The following is an 18,246-nucleotide window of genomic DNA, read 5'->3' on the forward strand; positions in this document are numbered from 1 at the left end:
TCAGGTATTTTTATGAGAGAGCAACTGAATGCTTTATCTTCAATAGAACGACAGAGTTAATTGCTGAAGATTCTCCACCATTGTGTTAAAAAAATAGTGTCTGCTGCTAAATTAGACCAAGACTTGAGCCACATCATCATTTGCTGAGCCTTTGTGCAACATGCTTTGGTTTTTGGCAATGCATTTAATCCTCTTCTGTTTGCAGAGAAATTCATCTATGAGTCTGGCAATAGAAGAGGTATTTAGAACAAATGCCAGAAGGTAATTTAGAGAACATCCAAGTCTCATGCCCTAAAAAGTTGTGTTACACTGCCTCCCAGTGCTCAGCATCTGCCTGAAGCTCAAATGACACTTATTGAAGAATCCATTTTAGACATGGAACTATCAGTAATTCCCAAAGGAATTACAACTATCTTAGAGGCTGTTTGCAAAAGCATTTGTTTTGAAAAGTTCTAGACAGAACATTATATGGAAATGTAGGATTTAGTTTCATTTTATTTAAAGAAGTTGTGACAGTAAAAACAGAAACCAGGCAAATTCATATGGTGGACTACTTTTTCATTGAGTACTTGCACTTGTATAAGGCAGACTTGGGACAAACCAAGATTTCCAAATAATTGATAAAACCCATGAATTTTACAGCAGACAAAATTTCTCTAGGTAAAGGAAAAAAAACCTGAATATTTTTATATAAAGTGACCCAAATGAAAGTATTTCAAAGTCAAAACCAAACATAAATGCCTATTGATCTCTGTGGGTCTTGTATCATGCTCTGAAACATTAGTACTTAGAGAATTCAGTCCTCCAATGCCATCCATTCAAACCTCTAGTAGAAGTTATTTATTTCACAACTGTGTAAGTCAAAATGTTCGTATCTGGCTCCCTATTTTTTTACTCAGTACAAACACATGAACACTGCATTTCAGAATATACAATAGTCTAACACAGACAGTAAATAGGCTTATGTTCAACATAATCAACTTCACCATTTCTTTCCCAGACCATGAACACACAGTATTTCAGAAAAGATTTAAAAAAATATCATCACTTAAAACCTACCATTGAATTTCACTGGGAAAAAGAGGCAGATGCACTTTCTAACATTTTTAAGATTAGCATTATTCTTGCTGAGTCTTAAAAAAGCAGTAGGGTCATTAAGCTCAAAGACAGCTTAGCTCAGTCAAACTGGAGGCAGTTCACTTATGAGAAAGGTCAGACCCCTGAAGCTAAAAGGAAGTAAATAAGTGAAAAATTAGTGAAGTAAACAAGTTTGATTTGCTCCTTTGGACAGCATGGAAGAATGACAAAAATACACAACTTACACTCTAACCCTGAAAACATTGTTGACAAAAATGGCGTCACAAGCCAAGCTTCTATGAACCACTAGCAGAATGTTTGTAATTTAACTTTAGATATGCAGGTAATTGATCCCATTTGTTTAGAGGAACTAATTAACTGGAAACTAACTAGTTTCACAAATGAAAGTGAAGAAGGGAAAAACACTTACAGCAGTTGGATCCTTCAAATGGAGCTGAGTTGCTGTCACTTGCTTGAAACCACCAGGATAACTAGGAAAACAAAACAAACGTACAAGATTAATTCTACATGCTCAAGCACAATGTTAACAAAAGTATCACTGCATCTTGAGCAATGGTGTAATGGTACTACAGGCCCTCAAAAAAGGAAGTTGTTCTCGTGAGCCCAAAACCTGTATTTTATTTATCTTGTCAACTATCTAATTTCAACACCATTTGTGCTTTTTTGTTTATTCACTTGAGTATGATAAACCTTGTGCTTCACAAACAGATGGATATGTTTTTCAAACTGCTTATTAAATACACCATAACAGCTATAGAATACAACAGAAATAAGATGCAGAACTCTGAAATATTTCCTAATGACCAAGACTCACAACCAGTTTGTGGCTGACATAAGAGACATCCATTTTGAACTGTGTTTATTATTTTCTTGCTACTCTAAATAAATCTTAGCAAGACTTGGCATATCTACAGTAATAAAATTTTAATTTTACTGCAATGGATCCATCTTTCTAAAGCCTATATGAAAAGCTGAAGCTGCACTAATTCAGATCTCTGCATAAGCTTTAAATGAATGATAGCATGGAGTAAGAAATCACATGGAAGTCAGGTAATGCTACATTTCATTTTGATTGAATTACATTATTAGGAATCAGCCTAAGTGAAATGAAAATAGTCCCAGCATCATGAAGACATGTCCACTGAGCTGCATGGACTTAAATATTAGTTTTAAGTGTACAGTTCTTTTTACTTATTCAAAACTAACTTAGGTACTTAAGCAAGTGCTTTACATACATGTTAAGTTTTTAGAGAAAATTTTAGGTCATAGGGGAGATGGAGACAAAAAAAGCACACAATAATTTCCATCACCTTTGAACAAGAATTTCTCAGCAATTCAGCAATTTCAGGATTGCACCATTAGCACTACAAAATTAGCATTCTCAGTGTAATTTATTCATCTCCCAATTGGATACATTGTGATACTCAGAGATTATTATGAATTAATATCACTGCTTAAAATAGGAGTACTGAAATGATCAACTCCACTGTAAACAAGTTATGTCTACCAGAATAATATATTTTACACTACTGCGTATAACAATGTACTCTACATCACTACAGCTTGAGAGCATTTCATTTTTCAATTGTTTTTCCAACTTTTTTTACATCCTCTGATTCAATATTTATTCTTAGGTAAATAGGTCCTGGTAGGATAAAATAATTGAAGTTGGTGACTCTACATATATATATATATATATATCTTAAATGTGCCAATAGAAATTTCTTCTACTACACAGTAAACAGAATAGTTCAGATCATTGGGTCCAGAGGTTAACACAAGACATAACCTCATTCACCAAATCTGTTAACTTATTCAATTGTTCTGACTACTTTTGAGTCAATTATTTCCCTAGCAACATACACTGGGTATAAAAAAACCCAAAACAAACACAACAAGAAAGAAAAGAAAAAGAAAGGAGGAAAAAGGTTTGCACCATTTAAAACACCATGACACATGCAAATAAACAACCCCCCCCCCCAAGAGTTAAAGTAGGAATTCCCTTTTAAAGCAATATGCTAAAAAAGACTTCAATTATTAAGAAAATATGACATAAAATTTACCACAAGCTCATTGCCACAAGCTTTATTTACTATAAAGCTTACCCAGTATGTGAAGAATATACTTTCTGTTCCCATTTGTTGCCAGAGAAGGCAATATGTCTTGTATTTATTATGACAACATGATCTCCACAGTCATCTGCAAGGTAGAAGTGGAAGATATTAAGGAAAACCACAGAGGGGATCAATCAAAGTAACAACTATTATGTGTGCAATACATACATAGCAACATATAAATACACCTTCCATAAACCTGAAATTTAAAGATCTCAGCTTTTTGAGTCACACCATCCAAATGAGCATTTAAATACCAACGTTAATTACTATTTTTAGTGCTACTAGGTTAGAAGGCAGGTAAGCAGGTAAAATACCATCAGACCAGATGCCTAAACCATTGCAAATATTCAGCTAAGATTTGGAAATCTGGCTTACAGGCAAATTTCTATTCTATTCAACACATTATGCTGCATATGCACCTGCATTCAAAAAAAAAAAAAAACAAAAACAACAACAAAACAGGAAAAAAAAAAAAGGTTGGTTCCAGATGATCCTAATTTTTTTTTTATTTTACTTTCTCAGAAAAACTGTATCAGTGTTCAATGAAGGACGGAACATTTTGGGTAACTAAAATACTTCTATTAAGTAGTTACATTCTCAGGCTAAATATATAAAACAAACAAAAATATTGCATTGAGGGAAGTGGCAGGGGGTAAAAGCCCTAAAAACACCACCCCGTACAGCTCTGTTGGGAAAAACCCCACAATTTCATCTATTCAACAGAAGCAAATGTTACAGCATATACACATTTAGAGTTATACCAGCAACTTTAACATCAAAAGTTCTTTAGGTGTGAGGTTTATATTCTATTACCAACATCCTGCCAGAAACAGTTGATTTAATAAGACTTCTGTAGTAATAAAGTGCTAACAGAACCTCTATTATCTCAAAAATATCACATAAATAGGAGAAAAGATGTAGTTTTTAATTTTAGAAGCAATAATCCTGTAATCAGCTATTCAACTGAAGTGAGAATGATTTCTCCAAAGTTCAGCCTCATTTGCATCACCCTATTAGAACACAAGTATTTGAAGAGGCTCACTTGATTAAAACATTTTTGAGTAGGTAACAAAGCAAGGCTTAAATTGACCGTGCATTTTTATAGGAGCATGTAATTAATCAAAGCAAGTTTCACACCTTAAGGTTTTTATTAATTTTTAATCTTGTATTCTTTTCATGCTCCACTTTCAATTACAGCTGAAGTGCAAATGCAATTTACACACCCTTGCTGCTCCAGCCGTTCACTGCTGACAGTTCAGTTCTAAAAACACTGCATGTCTTCATAAATGTCAGGGAACTGACACTGGACTTTGTGACTTTTTGGTCTTTTGGTTGGGAAGATGACACAATAAGCTCATCTTAAGGACATTTCTGACAACATTTTCCACTTGCATGAACACTGAATTAACAATTACCAAATTAAAAACAAAACAATAAAAAAAATCTTCCTGATGTTACTCTGTCCAGGGAGCTGTTATCTTGCAGGCACTAAAATATTTGTTAGTTCAAAAAAAGAAGCAAAAGAAGCATCAAGTGCATAAAGCCCAAGTTCCTGCATACTTTGCTTGCCTAAATGTCTCAGTAGCAGTTAGAACCAATTGGTGTCAACATGTGTAAAGCAATTAGTACTGATTTACAGAACATTTTAAACAAAATGAAGTTATCCTTGAAATACTTTCCGAGACTTTAGAACTTCACAGACATAAAAGTATCAAAGTTCTTTTGCACAGGGTAACCAAAACATTTTCTCCTCAGCATCTGCTTTATTTCTCAAGACAGCCTTAAGTCTCCAGTGACATCTTGCGGATACAACAAAATTTGCAACAGCAGAACTGCGACATTTAAAGGTCTTGACAACACTACAAATCCTACCTCCTACTGTGAAATAGATCGAGTGTAATTTTACTACGTACACTTCAACACGTATGAGCCAACTTCAAGGATTCCTTTATGTTACAGTAATGTCTCTGGAAAAATCTGCGTGGGTATTACAGAAAACATTGTACTAGTGGTGTGAAAGATCAACTTTTTATTATTTATAAAATGCTTATCCTCATGAGACAGCACTACAGCATTACAGGTAATGAACAGGATTACAGATGCATCTTTATAGCTGAATTTCTAATTTGCAGAAAAATAAAATTATGGTTTTGTTTAAACAAGACACCTTTCAACAATGATTGTTGCCCATTAAAGGACAGGTCCCAGCCTCCTCATCACAGAATGTGTGAGGCAGGAAGGCCTTTGAAGGTCATGTCATCTAAACCCAGTGCTCAAAGCAGGACCAGCTTCTGAAAATCTCCACAGATGGAGACTTCACCACCTCCTGGGCAACGACATCCCATTACTCTCAGAGTAAAAAATATCTGATGTTCAGAGTATCCTGTGTTTCAGTTTGTGCCCACTGCCTCATGAAAACAGGACTCCTTGGCATCTTATTCAGAATGAAGCACTCCAAGACTGTGGTCCTGGGCACCTATTGAAAGGAAGTACTCAGATACTTATTTATGTGCACTTTGAACTAAATCTTTACATTTAAGATCAACAAAACATATTGTGAGTTTTTTTTAAAAATGAAAGAAGAGCCCACTGTAATTCAGCTACTCAAAGTGAATTACAAATTCATAACATCCTTCATACGTATTGGTAAAGAAACAACATTAGGTTGTGAAGGGATATGATGGAAAAAGATAAGAAGGAAAACCAATTAATTTTAAATTTATAAACAATTGAGGAATGTAATCTTTTATACAAAGTTTGATTTTAAAACTGAAATTAGAAGAAACATGCATGTTGAAGAAAAGCAAATTTGCTTTCATTCGTTGCAATACTCACTTAGTGCATGATAAATAGGTTTATGTCTGCCTTCGAGTCTGATTACAGTGGCAGCTGCTAGTTTTCCTGGGGGCTGCATCTTCGCATCGAGGAGGTACCACGCTCTACCAAAAGTAGCCCATTGCTGAAAAGAAAGAGGATCAGTACTTATCATAGGGAAAACTCACATTGGCGTAATCTATCTTCCTCAATTAAAACAACACTTCTTTTACATTCAAATAACACTAGAAGGAATACTGATACGCAGCACCACCCCCTTCAAATAACCTTTAAATGGACGGAGCACTGCGATACACCCACTGCAGGGCGATGTACAAGGGTAACGCCACTGACAGGTTACCGGCACCGAGGGCTCTGTTTCAAAAAGGCCTATCTCCTGCTGCAAGCTTCCATTATGGCTACACGAGCCGTAACATCGCTGCAGGACACTGAACGCCCAAGGTCTCCTTCCTTCGCGGTGAAGGGCACAGGTCTGCGAGTCCCCGTCCCCAGCCATGTCGCACACAGCGGTTGCTGCCAGCGGCACCCTCAGGTGACACCGGGGGCAGCCCCAGGGCGCTCCAGGGAGGGGGGGGGGGGGACTGCGGATCCTCGGTGCCCGCCCGCTCCCTCACGGCCCCGGGGCCCCGTCCCGGCGGCAGCGAAGGCGCCGCAGGCCCGGGGGAGGCCACGCTCACCTGGGCCGCCCGGCTGTAACTCGCCATGCCGCGCGGGGCGCGCAGGGAGGGGCGGCCGCGGCCGCGGGAAGCGGAAGCGCTGCCGTGCGGAGGGCGGTGCCGGGCGGCAGCGCGGGACCTTCGGAGCGGCGCCCGCCGCGGCCCGGCCGGCCATGGAGCGCTACGTGCTGCTGCTGAGCTGGGCCGAGCGCAGGGCCCAGGGCGGGCCCGCGGCAGCCACCGCCGCAGGTACCGCCGGGGACGGCGCTGGGGCCGCGGGCGCTGGGTCGGGGCGGGCCGTGCTCTGGTGTCTGCGGGGCTCTCCTGGCTCCTGCCCCCCTAAACACCCCTTTGCTTTCGGGCTGAAAGTCTTTGGTGCCTTTAACCTGCAGAAACTTCAGAGGGGTTCCTGCTTTATTGTGATGATGCCATGTAACTCCGTAATGCGTTCCGGAGCGTGACTTAAAGGAGAATTTAGGAAAATTTGTTTTTTTAAAATGCTTATCTGCAGGTGATATTTCTGTTAAAAACCCCAACCAGTCCCTTTCCCCCTTCTTCCCTGAATTCACTTTCTAATGTCACACTGAATTTTATATGCATTTGCAAGAAAGGAAGATTTAACTTTCATAATTCAGTAGTTTTAAGTTTTATTTTCATTTTCCAGCTGGGACTGCTGCAGACATGTATCAGTTCCTGAAGGAAAGTTGTAATGCATCTATAAATGCAGATGTGGGCACATTCCCAGGTAAATACGGCAATGCACAGTGAGGTGGGGCAAATGCTATTGAGGAATTGGCCTATGCATGTTCTGTTGGGGGAGACAAGTCAGAAATTCAGGTAAACCCAATTGCTGTGGGGTGGGCCTGTTCCTGCTGCTCCTGTTTCTGTAGAGAACCTGACATCATTTCAGCAGCTAGGGTGTTAGGAGATGATTAGATTGATTGGTTCTGAGAAATTAAGGGGAAGGGTTTTGAAGAGTTGACAAATTTCAGTCCAGTTGGGCAAGGAAGAGTAGGAAAGGGCTTGATTCTCAGGTCGGTGGGAAATGGGATATTTTAGTTACTCCTATAATGTCTTCTAATGTTTTCAATAGAAATAATGCTTGTCTGTTGGGTAACAATTCAGGACCTTAGTCCATGAATATTAAATCATTTTTTAACTTTAGAATAGATGTCTTAAGGTCTGCTTTAGTACTTTTAGGGGCTGCGTGTTTGTGTTTTGTTGTTTTGGGGTTTTTTAATCAAAAAATGCTTTCTTAGTTCTTTACTTGGTTTGGATATCTACTGTTATAAGCTCATCTTGTCACAGATGTCATATAATTGGGATTTATGTGGGAAAACCACTGTAAACTCTTAAAATTCATGAGATGGGAATGTTAAGCTGTTTTCAAGTTCTGTGCTTTTTATTGTATAGAAATAATGATAGAGCATCTCATTTTGTGAACTCTAAATCATATTTATGGAAGGTGTTACTTAGTTCAGGTCTGATACAGATGGTCCAAAGAGAAAGCAATATTACCCAGAACAGAAAAGAGGTCAAGTGTTTTCTTACTTACTGAGAAAGTGCCAAAGGAAAGTAGAACTCAAGTAATTGTTGCACAATAAATGACTTACAGAGTCTTTTAACAGAGATGTTCATTACAATAAGAAGAATAGATTATAGTGAATTGATTAAGTTAAATAATTGTTTTATCTCTTTGAAGGTTGCTCGGTGGCTGGTATTCCAGGTGCAAAGAAATGGTATTTTGCAAGTCATGTCATTTGTGGTTTTTATCAGGTAAGACAAATTCTTTTAGAGTATAAGTTCCTCACCATCTGCCTGTAGAACAAGCTAAAACTGTAATGTTCAAAACTCTTTTTGCTTATTTAAGTCTTTTTGTTTGATTAGTTCTGCAGTTCTGACTGGGAGGAAATAAATGTTGACATACAGAAAAATGAAGACTCTTACCAAGCAAGCATTGATGAGAACCTGGGAACCACACAAAGTTTTGAGGAAGATGACAGTAACAGTCAGGAATCACTGTCTCTGACTGAGTATGTGTATGATTATTTTTATTTAAAGAACAGTGATCTGACATCTATCAGCAATGACCCAAGGGGATCAAGAAGGTTTAACAAGTGAGAGTTATTACCAAAGCAGGAGTTAACTATGAACAATCCCCTACTAGCACTGGAAATACTTTTATTTTGTTTAGCATAGCTTTAATTTTTTACAGAAGATTTTACAGGATAACGGAATAGTTTCCTAACAGCCAATGTTCTATATACAAAAATTTCTTGCTAATTCCTTTTGAATCCTAATTCCAGTTTTACTTCAGATTATTTTCATGTCATTAGTCCTACTTCTGTCTTAGTAAAAGAGGAGATGATTTCTCATAGCCTAGGTATGTTTATGCAGAGTTTTAAAGAGGTCAGATACATCAGGTACCATTCATTAGTTTTAATGTTTTGTTTCTAAATGACTTTGTTTATATTTTGGTTCCAAACATGTTGTTCTTCATTTTTAGTATCTATGATGAAGCTGCTGAAAGTCTGCATCAATTAGCTGATAAATTGCCTGCCCCAGGTAATCTGTCTTTAAAAACCAATTTCATTAGAGTTTATCTTGTTTGGTAAAGGGATAGTGAATGGAAAAGTTCAGAGAACCTTAGTTTGGTAGCTTGAAGGTAGTTTAGGAACTTGAGCATGGTTGGCATTGCAGATCAGTTTGAGGACTAGTTTGCTGCTTGTTTCTTTGGCAGGCTATAGTTCAGTAGAGTTTAAAATAGCTACATAATAAATTTGTCTATCTGAAATGACACCAAAGTAATCATAGACAGTAAGCAATACAAAACTCAACATCTCCCTTTTTTTATAAGAAATTTCTTGTGTTGATATCAGGCTTACATCTGATTTAACAGCTTGTGAGCCAAAAAGATGAGGAGGAAAATACATCACAACTGTTGGATTGGGATTTTCTAAACTGGAGATACATATCACCTTGCATGTTAGGGTTATACAATGGTGTAGAAGTTAATTTGGGATAACAAAGGAACTCAAGAAGAATGAAAAATAGCAGCTTAGAGTGTTAAAAGCAGGAAAAGGACATAGCTTAGTTGTACAGGAGAGAAATCTCATCTATCAGTGCTGATTGAGAGAGGAGAAAGGGACAGAACTTTTCATTGTCACTGAGGGAGTGGTGAAATATTTTGTGTTCATCAAAGAGGAGCAGCAAATGATGAGTTAAAATGTGTGAAAAGTGTTAAATCCTGTAGTTACTTGATCTTTTTGCTGGTTTTAGTGCAATCAATGATAACCAATACTATTCTATCCTTAAATGACTGAAAAATGTACTGAATTATGATATTTGAATCATACACAACTATTTTATAGGCAGAGCAATGGTTGATGTAATCCTGCAGGCTGTTGAATGTGATGGACCCAAGTTAAAGGACTGCTTACCTGCTATTGGTGCCCTGAAACACCTGAGAGAGTGGCACTCTGCACAGATCACTATTGCTGCACGTGATGCTAAAGGGTATGGCATTTATTTCAGGGCTAAAACAAGGTCACTTCTGCTTTGTGTTAGCATGGATCAGTGGGTTGAAATAAAAACAGCTTGTTGGGTACTTTACATGTGTACTTTGAAAATACATGAATTAGTTGTCTGTTGTTGTATGAGGGGAGGAATTACTCATTCTGATTCATTGTAAATGCATGTCCTAACCACAGAAGCAGGCAAAAAAGCACTTTTTGTTTTCTGTGGGAGCAAAGAGTAACATATTTTCTCTTCCCTTTCCATGGGTTCAGTGTGCATACAATGTTTTCATGTTGTATTGTGCTATGGGATAACTTGTATATTGATTGTAGTTTTCCATATTTTTTAAAGTAAATCCATGCTACTGCTGGTTTTAATTTAAATTTTATATTTCCTTTGGTATTACTTTTCAGGGAGGAAAAGTAGAGTGCCTCATTTGTCCCTTTTGAAAAAAGAGTATAAACGCTCTATTACTTCCTGTATGTTTTTCAAGATTCTGTCAGTATGAAGAGTTACTGAGACTATTAATTCAAGTTGAAATCAATTCCAGTAATTTACTTACTGTCCTCTAATTGACATATAAAGTCCATGATATATCTCACCATATAAACCACAGAGATTTGCGGTTTTTATCCTATTAAGTGAATGATTGTGTGGATACTGAACAACTTGGCAAGGTCTCCACTTTCCTTCCCCTCCATGTCCAAAAGATTGAAATTTGCTTCATAGAGTACATGGTTAAACTTAATCCTAAATTAATAAAACTGTTTAAAAAGGTGCATGTTCAGTCCTTGGATAGAATAAGCACTATACCTACTATACAGTATCTCCTGAGGTGTGTGGAGGACAAGAAAGTTACTCAGTGACTTTCATAAACGCTTGATCTCAGTGCTCATTGATATCATCCTGTGGAACCAGCTTTTGACTGAATAAATTTTTCTGCTGCTTTTTATGTAAAGTGAGATTATTTGAGTGTAGAAGATCTCTGATTAGTTATTTCACTTATTCTTCCTGTTCTGTTGATGGTGCTGATTTCCCTTGGGAGACAGACTGCCAGCAGAATCCACAGCTACTGGCTGTTCTCTCTTGTTGAATTTAGAGAATGCTTGTGCTGCAGTCATATCTCCATTTAGAGGGTTAACTACAAACCATATGGACAGACCAGTGATAGCCCCACTGATGGCTGCCAGGCTTTGCTGCAGTTTCTAGCACCCAACATTATTGTGCTGTGCTTGCAGCTTGCCATTGCCAGCCTTATGTGATGTCAAAGTTCTTTCCTGTCACTTCCAGGGAATATATGAACAACTTCCTTTACAAGCCCTGAATGAGAAATTCTATAATATTTTTTACTTTGTGGAATGTAGAGCTTTTATAAAGCTTTGTTGTCTGTCCTGACATACACAAGATTGTTTTGTGCTAAGAGGTCATAGGTGAATTCAGCCAAACTGCACTGCATGTTTATTGTAATGTTAAATACAGTAAGAGTAATTCTTTGATATTTTTACAGTAGCTGGCAAAAGATTGCAGACTATCTGTCAGCAGACTTCGTATCTTCAGATGATATAATGAATATTATTGATTTAAATGAACTCTGGAGAGGAAAGATTCAGATATGGGAAAGAAGGGTAAACTAACTTTTACTTTATAATTGTGGTGGTTATTTTTTAAAGCATCTGTATACCTCATTTAAAGCATTTTTATGCAGTGCATTTTATACTTGAACTCAAATTTGGTTTCAACTATGTAATTCAAAGGTGATGTGTAATGTGTCTGGGTGGGTGGCAGGATGAAATGATAAATCAGATCAATGCATCAAGATCTGAAATTCAGAAATTCAGATGCTTCCCTCTGAATTTTTTTTTAAGCTGACTGTTCAAAATTAGATTGTTTTGTATCTATCACAAATCATTGTCATATAACTTGCTTGTTGCAAGCATATGTCTAATGTTTCTGCAAAACCTGAGACCTTTGTGATATTGTTTGCATTTTCAGTATTACGGTTTTGGATTTAATATTGGTTATCTAAGTCTAGTCTTTTTCTTAGTTTTATAGATCTGATAAAAAAATAACATTAATTTTTAAAAATAACACATCTAACTGGCTGAAGAGAAGTAATTTTGATCTCTTTTTGACACATTTATCGTCTTCCTTTTTTTTGTTTCTAGTTTGCATCGGGAGTAGATTTTCCAGAATTTTGTATAAAGAGCACTTCAGCCAAGACACTCAGGACTGCAAATTTAAGTTCTTGCTTTGCTGCTAAAAAAGAATGCCAATTGAGGAATACTGATACTTTGCCAGAAGCAAGTATTATTCTTGATCTTTCTTTGAGTTTTAGAATTCATCTGTTTTACTTTCCGGAGAAAATTAGTAATTGGGGAAACCTTAGTCAGAACTGAGTTATGTAGAGAAGTAATTATTGGATAAAATTGAGGAATACTTCTTTTGTACACTTGTGTTGTCAAAACAGGTCCTTAAAACTTCATCTGTTTGTAAGATGAAGACAAATACAATACCAGATTTTTTTCAAGTAGAAGTTGAGACTTTGTTCCGTTTAATACCCAGAATAGTTACATTATGAATTCTGTATTTATCTAACTTCCCACTTAATTTTAAAAGTTTGAGTTTGGTTTTTTTTACACTCTTTGTGTTCCATGTTTTCTACTGAAAGTGGATAATTTATAGGAACTCCAGAATCATATGTGTTGATGAAAACAAAAATGAGCGTTAGGAAAGTTGGCTTGGAGTTTGTTATTTTCATTGTTAAAACATGTGCATTTTGTATTACATTTGTCTCTTCCTGGTAGATCATATATTATTTTGGGTAAGAGAACTCATTTGATGTGCATTGTTGATGTTCTATAAAGTCAGATTTATAAAAAAAAAATTAAATACCTTCCTTTTTTATATAATTTAGTGTGATGTTGTGAAATGTTTTTGTATTCCTTTATACCTCTTCCAGATGTTATCTGCAAGGCTAATACCTTCAGCAAAACACTTGAGGAACTTCTGATGATACAACATCATATATAGTGTTCTATATATAGGTTTTTATTTGATCTCTTTTCAGGTTTTTCATTACTATGGTCCTGCACTGGAATTTTTGCAGATGGTGGTGCTCTCTGATCTACCTTCCATTTTTATATCAGATCTGGAGTTTGAGCTGTATCCTTTTTTTAAGGATCTAAACTACTACTGATAATTGTCTATAGCAGAAAGAAAAAGATCAGCATCTACCCATGCAAGCAGCAGGCAGATGAGGATAGTCAAGGGCTCATTCCATTCTAGCCTGCCAAAGTAGTCAATGATTCTTCACAACTGGATTTTTTAATTTCAAATTTAAATTACATTAGCAGTAACCATGTATTGTTGATACTATTGCACTAATAATTTGTCTGTTGATGTGCATGTTCTTTGTGGGAAAAGAATAGAGATGTTTATTCTGTGTAAGTTTAAAAAAAGCCTCAAGCCTTTGTAATGAATCAATGTAGCATGCTTCACAATACAGGAACATTTTTTTACAAACTGTGTTTTTATTGTGCAGCAGCAAAATCTGTGGCAAGGTTTAGCAGAGGAGTTCTCTCTTGAGTGTGTGTGCTGCAGAGATCTCAAGATATATTACTATTGGTTTTTAAAAGTATGTACTTTTGGTTCTAGTCTTGGTGTACCAATAATACCTTAGGATGTATAAGCCTGCTATGATTTTGGATATATAAATATCTGTTTCTGTCAGCCTATAATAGAGATGTCAGTGGAGTATTTTGTCATACAACATTTTCAAGTGTATCACTTTACCTGTAAGGGTGAGTTTTTTTATGTTTTGTGATACTGTAGTATCAAAAATTAGATGCTTGCAGTGCTTCTTTTAAATATGATGATAACCTGAATTGTAAAATAGAAGTGCATCGTTCTTTGTGAAGATGAGGTTCCTTAAACTGTTCTGTTCAGGAGCCTGTCAAGAAAGAATAACAAGAAGACATCTACACTGCTTTTGGACCAGATTTCTTTTCTCTCTGGGAAGGTAAAACCTTTTCATATATGTATAGTAGAAAAATGAAGGTATCTATGTTGCCTATAAGAGATATGTGAATAATATTTTTAAACCTGGTCTCTGTCTAAGCTTCTTCAATACTTAGTTCTAAAGCAAACATGTATTTCAAAGGTCCATGATATACATGCCCACTGAAAAGTTTTCTCTTTATCTCAGCTAAATTTCAATCTCCTAAAACATTTTCTAATCCTATCCTGACAGATAATTTCTGTGCTTCTGTAATTGGGCTATTGATTTTTTTAACAAAAGGCAGGCATGGGTGCAGCCCACAAAATGTATCTAGCTACTGTGAAATGGTAGGCTTTTTTATTTTATATGTGCATATTCTGATTTTGGCTAAAAAGAGTTCATGAAACATTTACAGTCCTACTCTTTCCCTCCTTCCTCTGCCTTGGAATGATAGTGAGAGTATTAGTTTGAAGATGTTTTTCCTGAACATCCTATCACCTTTACATACAAGGTAATACATCTTGTTTAGGAAAGTGTTTTAGTGTTTATAAAATAAATCTATGCCATTCAAAACAAAACCTGCACTTGGAAAATGGTGGTACACTTATTATGAATAACATATGTTTTTTGTTCACTGTGGAGATAGTATCCCATTATCAGGCTGTATGTTTTATTTTCAGTTTGTTATTTGGGTTTTTAGTAACTCTTCTCCCCTGCTACTCCCTTCTCCGTTAGCTTAGCCAGAATAGGAAAAGGGTTTTTTTCTAATGCTGTACCAAAAGTATCTTTTAAAATGGTTTTAGATTGGTAAATATCCCAGGTAATCTTCATTTTACTTAAGAGCACTGAACACTTGGTCATACACCTTTTACAATCAGAGGGCTCACATTTCTTCTAGTGTTTCTAAAGAAGGTGCCCAAACAGTGAAAACACATTCTCAGGTTACTTTTTAGAGTCTGCACATGTTGAATTGAATATATTTGGAAAATTACAGTTTCTCATAGGGATTTTTTCAGTCTCCTGCTGGAAATACTGCATGTTTGTAGGCTTTTCTTATACCTGTAATAGCATTGCTTTATTGCTTGGGTATTCAAATATGTCTGCAATTTTTGTATTAGTGCTTATTGGCCTGAAGTGTATGTAGAAACATAGACATAAACATAGTCCAGTATCTGGTTAAGAGACAAGATAATATGTAGGAAGGAAAATAAAATAAGAATTTTTTTCATAGGAATGCAGAGTCACTGATGCCTACTATTATCCCCAAATTCTCTTTTCATTCTGGATACTGCTCTACAAAAACATTTGTAACCAGGGTGTGGAGACACTTGCAATACATAATAAATGTCTTTTTATGTATGAAATGGAAATTCAGCAGTTAATGATCCCTCAGTTGGACCAAAAATTAAGCACAATTTTTACAGCTTTTGTGTCAAATGCAGTTCCATTTTGATTGATGTGAATGACAGGTATGTTTAGTGGAGATGTTTTTCTTCAGTTCAACTAGATAGATTTGAAATAGTGCCAAATCAGTAGCTCAAGAATGAAGTGTAAAACAGGTTTCACTAATATTGCATGTGTTAATTTGCTCTCCTTATTTAGGTGGGAGCTTTATTTACATTGCCATGTTATGTAAGCAGTGAAGTGATCCCATCTCCTGCCCAGCTGAGCAGCAAGAAATGGAAGGAATATATGGCTAAGAAACCCAAGGTCATTTCTGGTACGTGTTTTTTGTTTGGTTATATGTGTGTGTGTGTGTGTGTGTGTGTGTGTGTATACATGGTGAGTTTTTTCTGTACATTTGGGATTCTCTTTCCAATGAAATCAAATCAGTGATTGTAATCTTCATTGACACGATAAGATTTGGTGAATGCAAGTTCAGCTATGCAGACTTGTAGGAAGAAAAATGGTAACATCATGGCAAACTTTGGGGAAACAAGACATCTCCTTTAAACCATTTTTGTGTCCTGTCTGTCAGTTAAGATCCAATTTCCACACATCTTTGTAAGGTGATTGTAAAATCCATGGTGGGAGGTTTACTTCTGCAGATGGAATTCCAGTCTGCTTCATTGAGGTGCTTCCCTTCTTTTTTAACTATTTCCAGAGGTTCTTCAGTGCACTTGCATTTACTTTGAATCTCTTCCTGGGAAAATACAGACTATTAAGAAATGCTGAATGCCTCCATTCACCTGGGAGCCAGTGTGCTAAACCTGTGGTTGAGAACATGCTCCCTGTAGGCCTGCAGTGATGGCAGCTGACTCTCACACCCTGTGCCAGTGCTTAGAAACCTGATTCAGAAGGTGGGAGAAGAGAATCAGTGCAGACCGAGGCTGGGGGAAGTTTCTCAGTCAGCCAGTAAATGTGCTCTGCAAGTGGAGGCACAAGCAGTGACTGAGCTTTGTAAGCACCTGAAAACATCAGGCTGAAAAGAACTTGGTGGTAGCCCAGTGCTTAAAGTACTTAACTAGGACACAATGAAGTGCTGGATTCTGCCTTCTTTCATAATCTCGTTGTTTATACATGGTCTAATATATAATTAATGTAGATTCCAAGGAACGGTGACTATTGCTCTTGCCACTTTAAGACAATTTTTTTAAACAAGCATGCAGATCGGGATGTCTCATATTTGTGACTGATATTTTTTCAGGTTTAGGGACAGGAAAAAACTGAGAGGAATTATGTAGAGTTGTATAACAGGACAGAAACTTAATTATGGAATGGGTGCTGGCAGTGTTACCTTTTTCCCAACCTGGAAATGAAACCTGAGATAATTTTAGCAAGTAGGTAATATAAAAGAGGATCTTTAATTTAATCTTCAGAGGCAGTAATGGAAAGTTGTCCACAAAAGCCCACCCCTGCTAAGGATGAGTACATTTATAGGTTTTTAGGAAATTAGCATAATTGATAAAAAGCACCAATTATGAGGACAAATGGTGATGTAATTCCCCCCAAGTCAAGCCCCTTCTCTGGAGCCCCCCTTCAGCACTAGTTGTACTTTGTCTATGAGTACGTATCTCAAAGAGTTGTTCTGAGCCTTGGTTCCCAGGAAGAGCCAAGATAGCATGGGGCCTTGTACCTCCTGGGGCTTGGAGCTCTGGAATTTTTGTCTTTCTGGTTAGGGAAAGGCTGTGGAAAAGTATTGGGAAAAATTAGCTACTAATACAATAGGTGACAGAGTTACAAATATATGCGTGAAGAATATAGAGAACATAAAAAAGCAAAAAGGCAAAACCCAAATGGCATCAGCATTATATAGATTTAAAGGTATCTCTGCATGTTGGGAAGTGGTAGAGTGTGGAGGTGGTCACAGCAGCAGCATTTGTATTTGATGGGGAGATACTGCTGATGCAGTCAAATGAGCACAAGATCCCCAGTGTCTGCAGGATATTTGTCCTGTGCTCCAGTGGAAAGGTTTTGTACAATTATTAATTATTCTGTGATCAGTAATGCACAATAGGTTCTTATTAAGCCTCTTGAGTAAAATTCATAATAGGAGAAGAAACACTGCTTTTTAAATGTATTTTTTGTTTAATTGAAAACTGTTTATTTTTTAGTGGCTAACACTAATCTCACTCTACTAAGGATTTGTGAATCCTTAATCTCTCCCATATGTGGGGAAGGTATGATTCTTGGTATTGGTAGTTCTTAAATGGTAAGATTAAATTGTGAAATAAAAGGTTACCCATCAGGAATCAGCTTTGAGATGCCAAGATAAACAGGAAAAGGAGAATATTTCAAATGACACGGGAAACAGGACATTATGGCAAAGTTTCTAGCATAGTTTTTCTTTATTGTTATTTTTCTTACTCTGAATTTATATATTGAGGTAGTGGGGTTTCCCCTCTTTTCCCATGTCCAACTATAAATTTTCAACAAACATAGGAATATGTTATTTCTTGCTAACAAAAATTTATGATACTAATAAATGTTAAGTTCCCATAGAGTTAATTATTGAGTACTGCAAATATCTTATAAAATTAAAATATTTGACTTTTGAAATTTAGTACATCAAGAAGTATTCATTATC

At 36.7% G+C, this 18,246-nt stretch overlaps 2 protein-coding genes across 2 annotated transcripts in view; one reads left to right on the plus strand and one right to left on the minus strand.

Moving 5' to 3' along the window:
• Positions 1-6,823, minus strand: part of MRPL13 (mitochondrial ribosomal protein L13) — a 31,805-nt gene extending 24,982 nt beyond the window's left edge. Inside the window, exons 1-4 of the mRNA XM_066565946.1 lie at positions 6,728-6,823; positions 6,051-6,174; positions 3,204-3,297; positions 1,508-1,568 (exon numbers count right to left, since the gene is read on the minus strand). Of these exons, the coding sequence (XP_066422043.1) occupies positions 1,508-1,568; positions 3,204-3,297; positions 6,051-6,174; positions 6,728-6,754 (306 nt within the window). The 5' untranslated portion in view covers positions 6,755-6,823. The remainder of the gene's footprint in view (positions 1-1,507; positions 1,569-3,203; positions 3,298-6,050; positions 6,175-6,727) is intronic.
• Positions 6,824-6,879: 56 nt separating this feature from the next.
• The window catches only part of MTBP (MDM2 binding protein), a 28,602-nt gene continuing 17,235 nt past the window's right edge, over positions 6,880-18,246 (plus strand). The window contains exons 1-11 of the mRNA XM_066549354.1: positions 6,880-6,955; positions 7,371-7,451; positions 8,409-8,482; positions 8,594-8,739; positions 9,213-9,271; positions 10,078-10,222; positions 11,730-11,847; positions 12,388-12,522; positions 13,290-13,384; positions 14,168-14,240; positions 15,822-15,939. Of these exons, the coding sequence (XP_066405451.1) occupies positions 6,880-6,955; positions 7,371-7,451; positions 8,409-8,482; positions 8,594-8,739; positions 9,213-9,271; positions 10,078-10,222; positions 11,730-11,847; positions 12,388-12,522; positions 13,290-13,384; positions 14,168-14,240; positions 15,822-15,939 (1,120 nt within the window). The remainder of the gene's footprint in view (positions 6,956-7,370; positions 7,452-8,408; positions 8,483-8,593; positions 8,740-9,212; positions 9,272-10,077; positions 10,223-11,729; positions 11,848-12,387; positions 12,523-13,289; positions 13,385-14,167; positions 14,241-15,821; positions 15,940-18,246) is intronic.

The sequence above is a fragment of the Molothrus aeneus genome, chromosome 1 (genome assembly GCF_037042795.1).
Source record: "Molothrus aeneus isolate 106 chromosome 1, BPBGC_Maene_1.0, whole genome shotgun sequence".
Lineage (NCBI taxonomy): Eukaryota > Metazoa > Chordata > Aves > Passeriformes > Icteridae > Molothrus > Molothrus aeneus.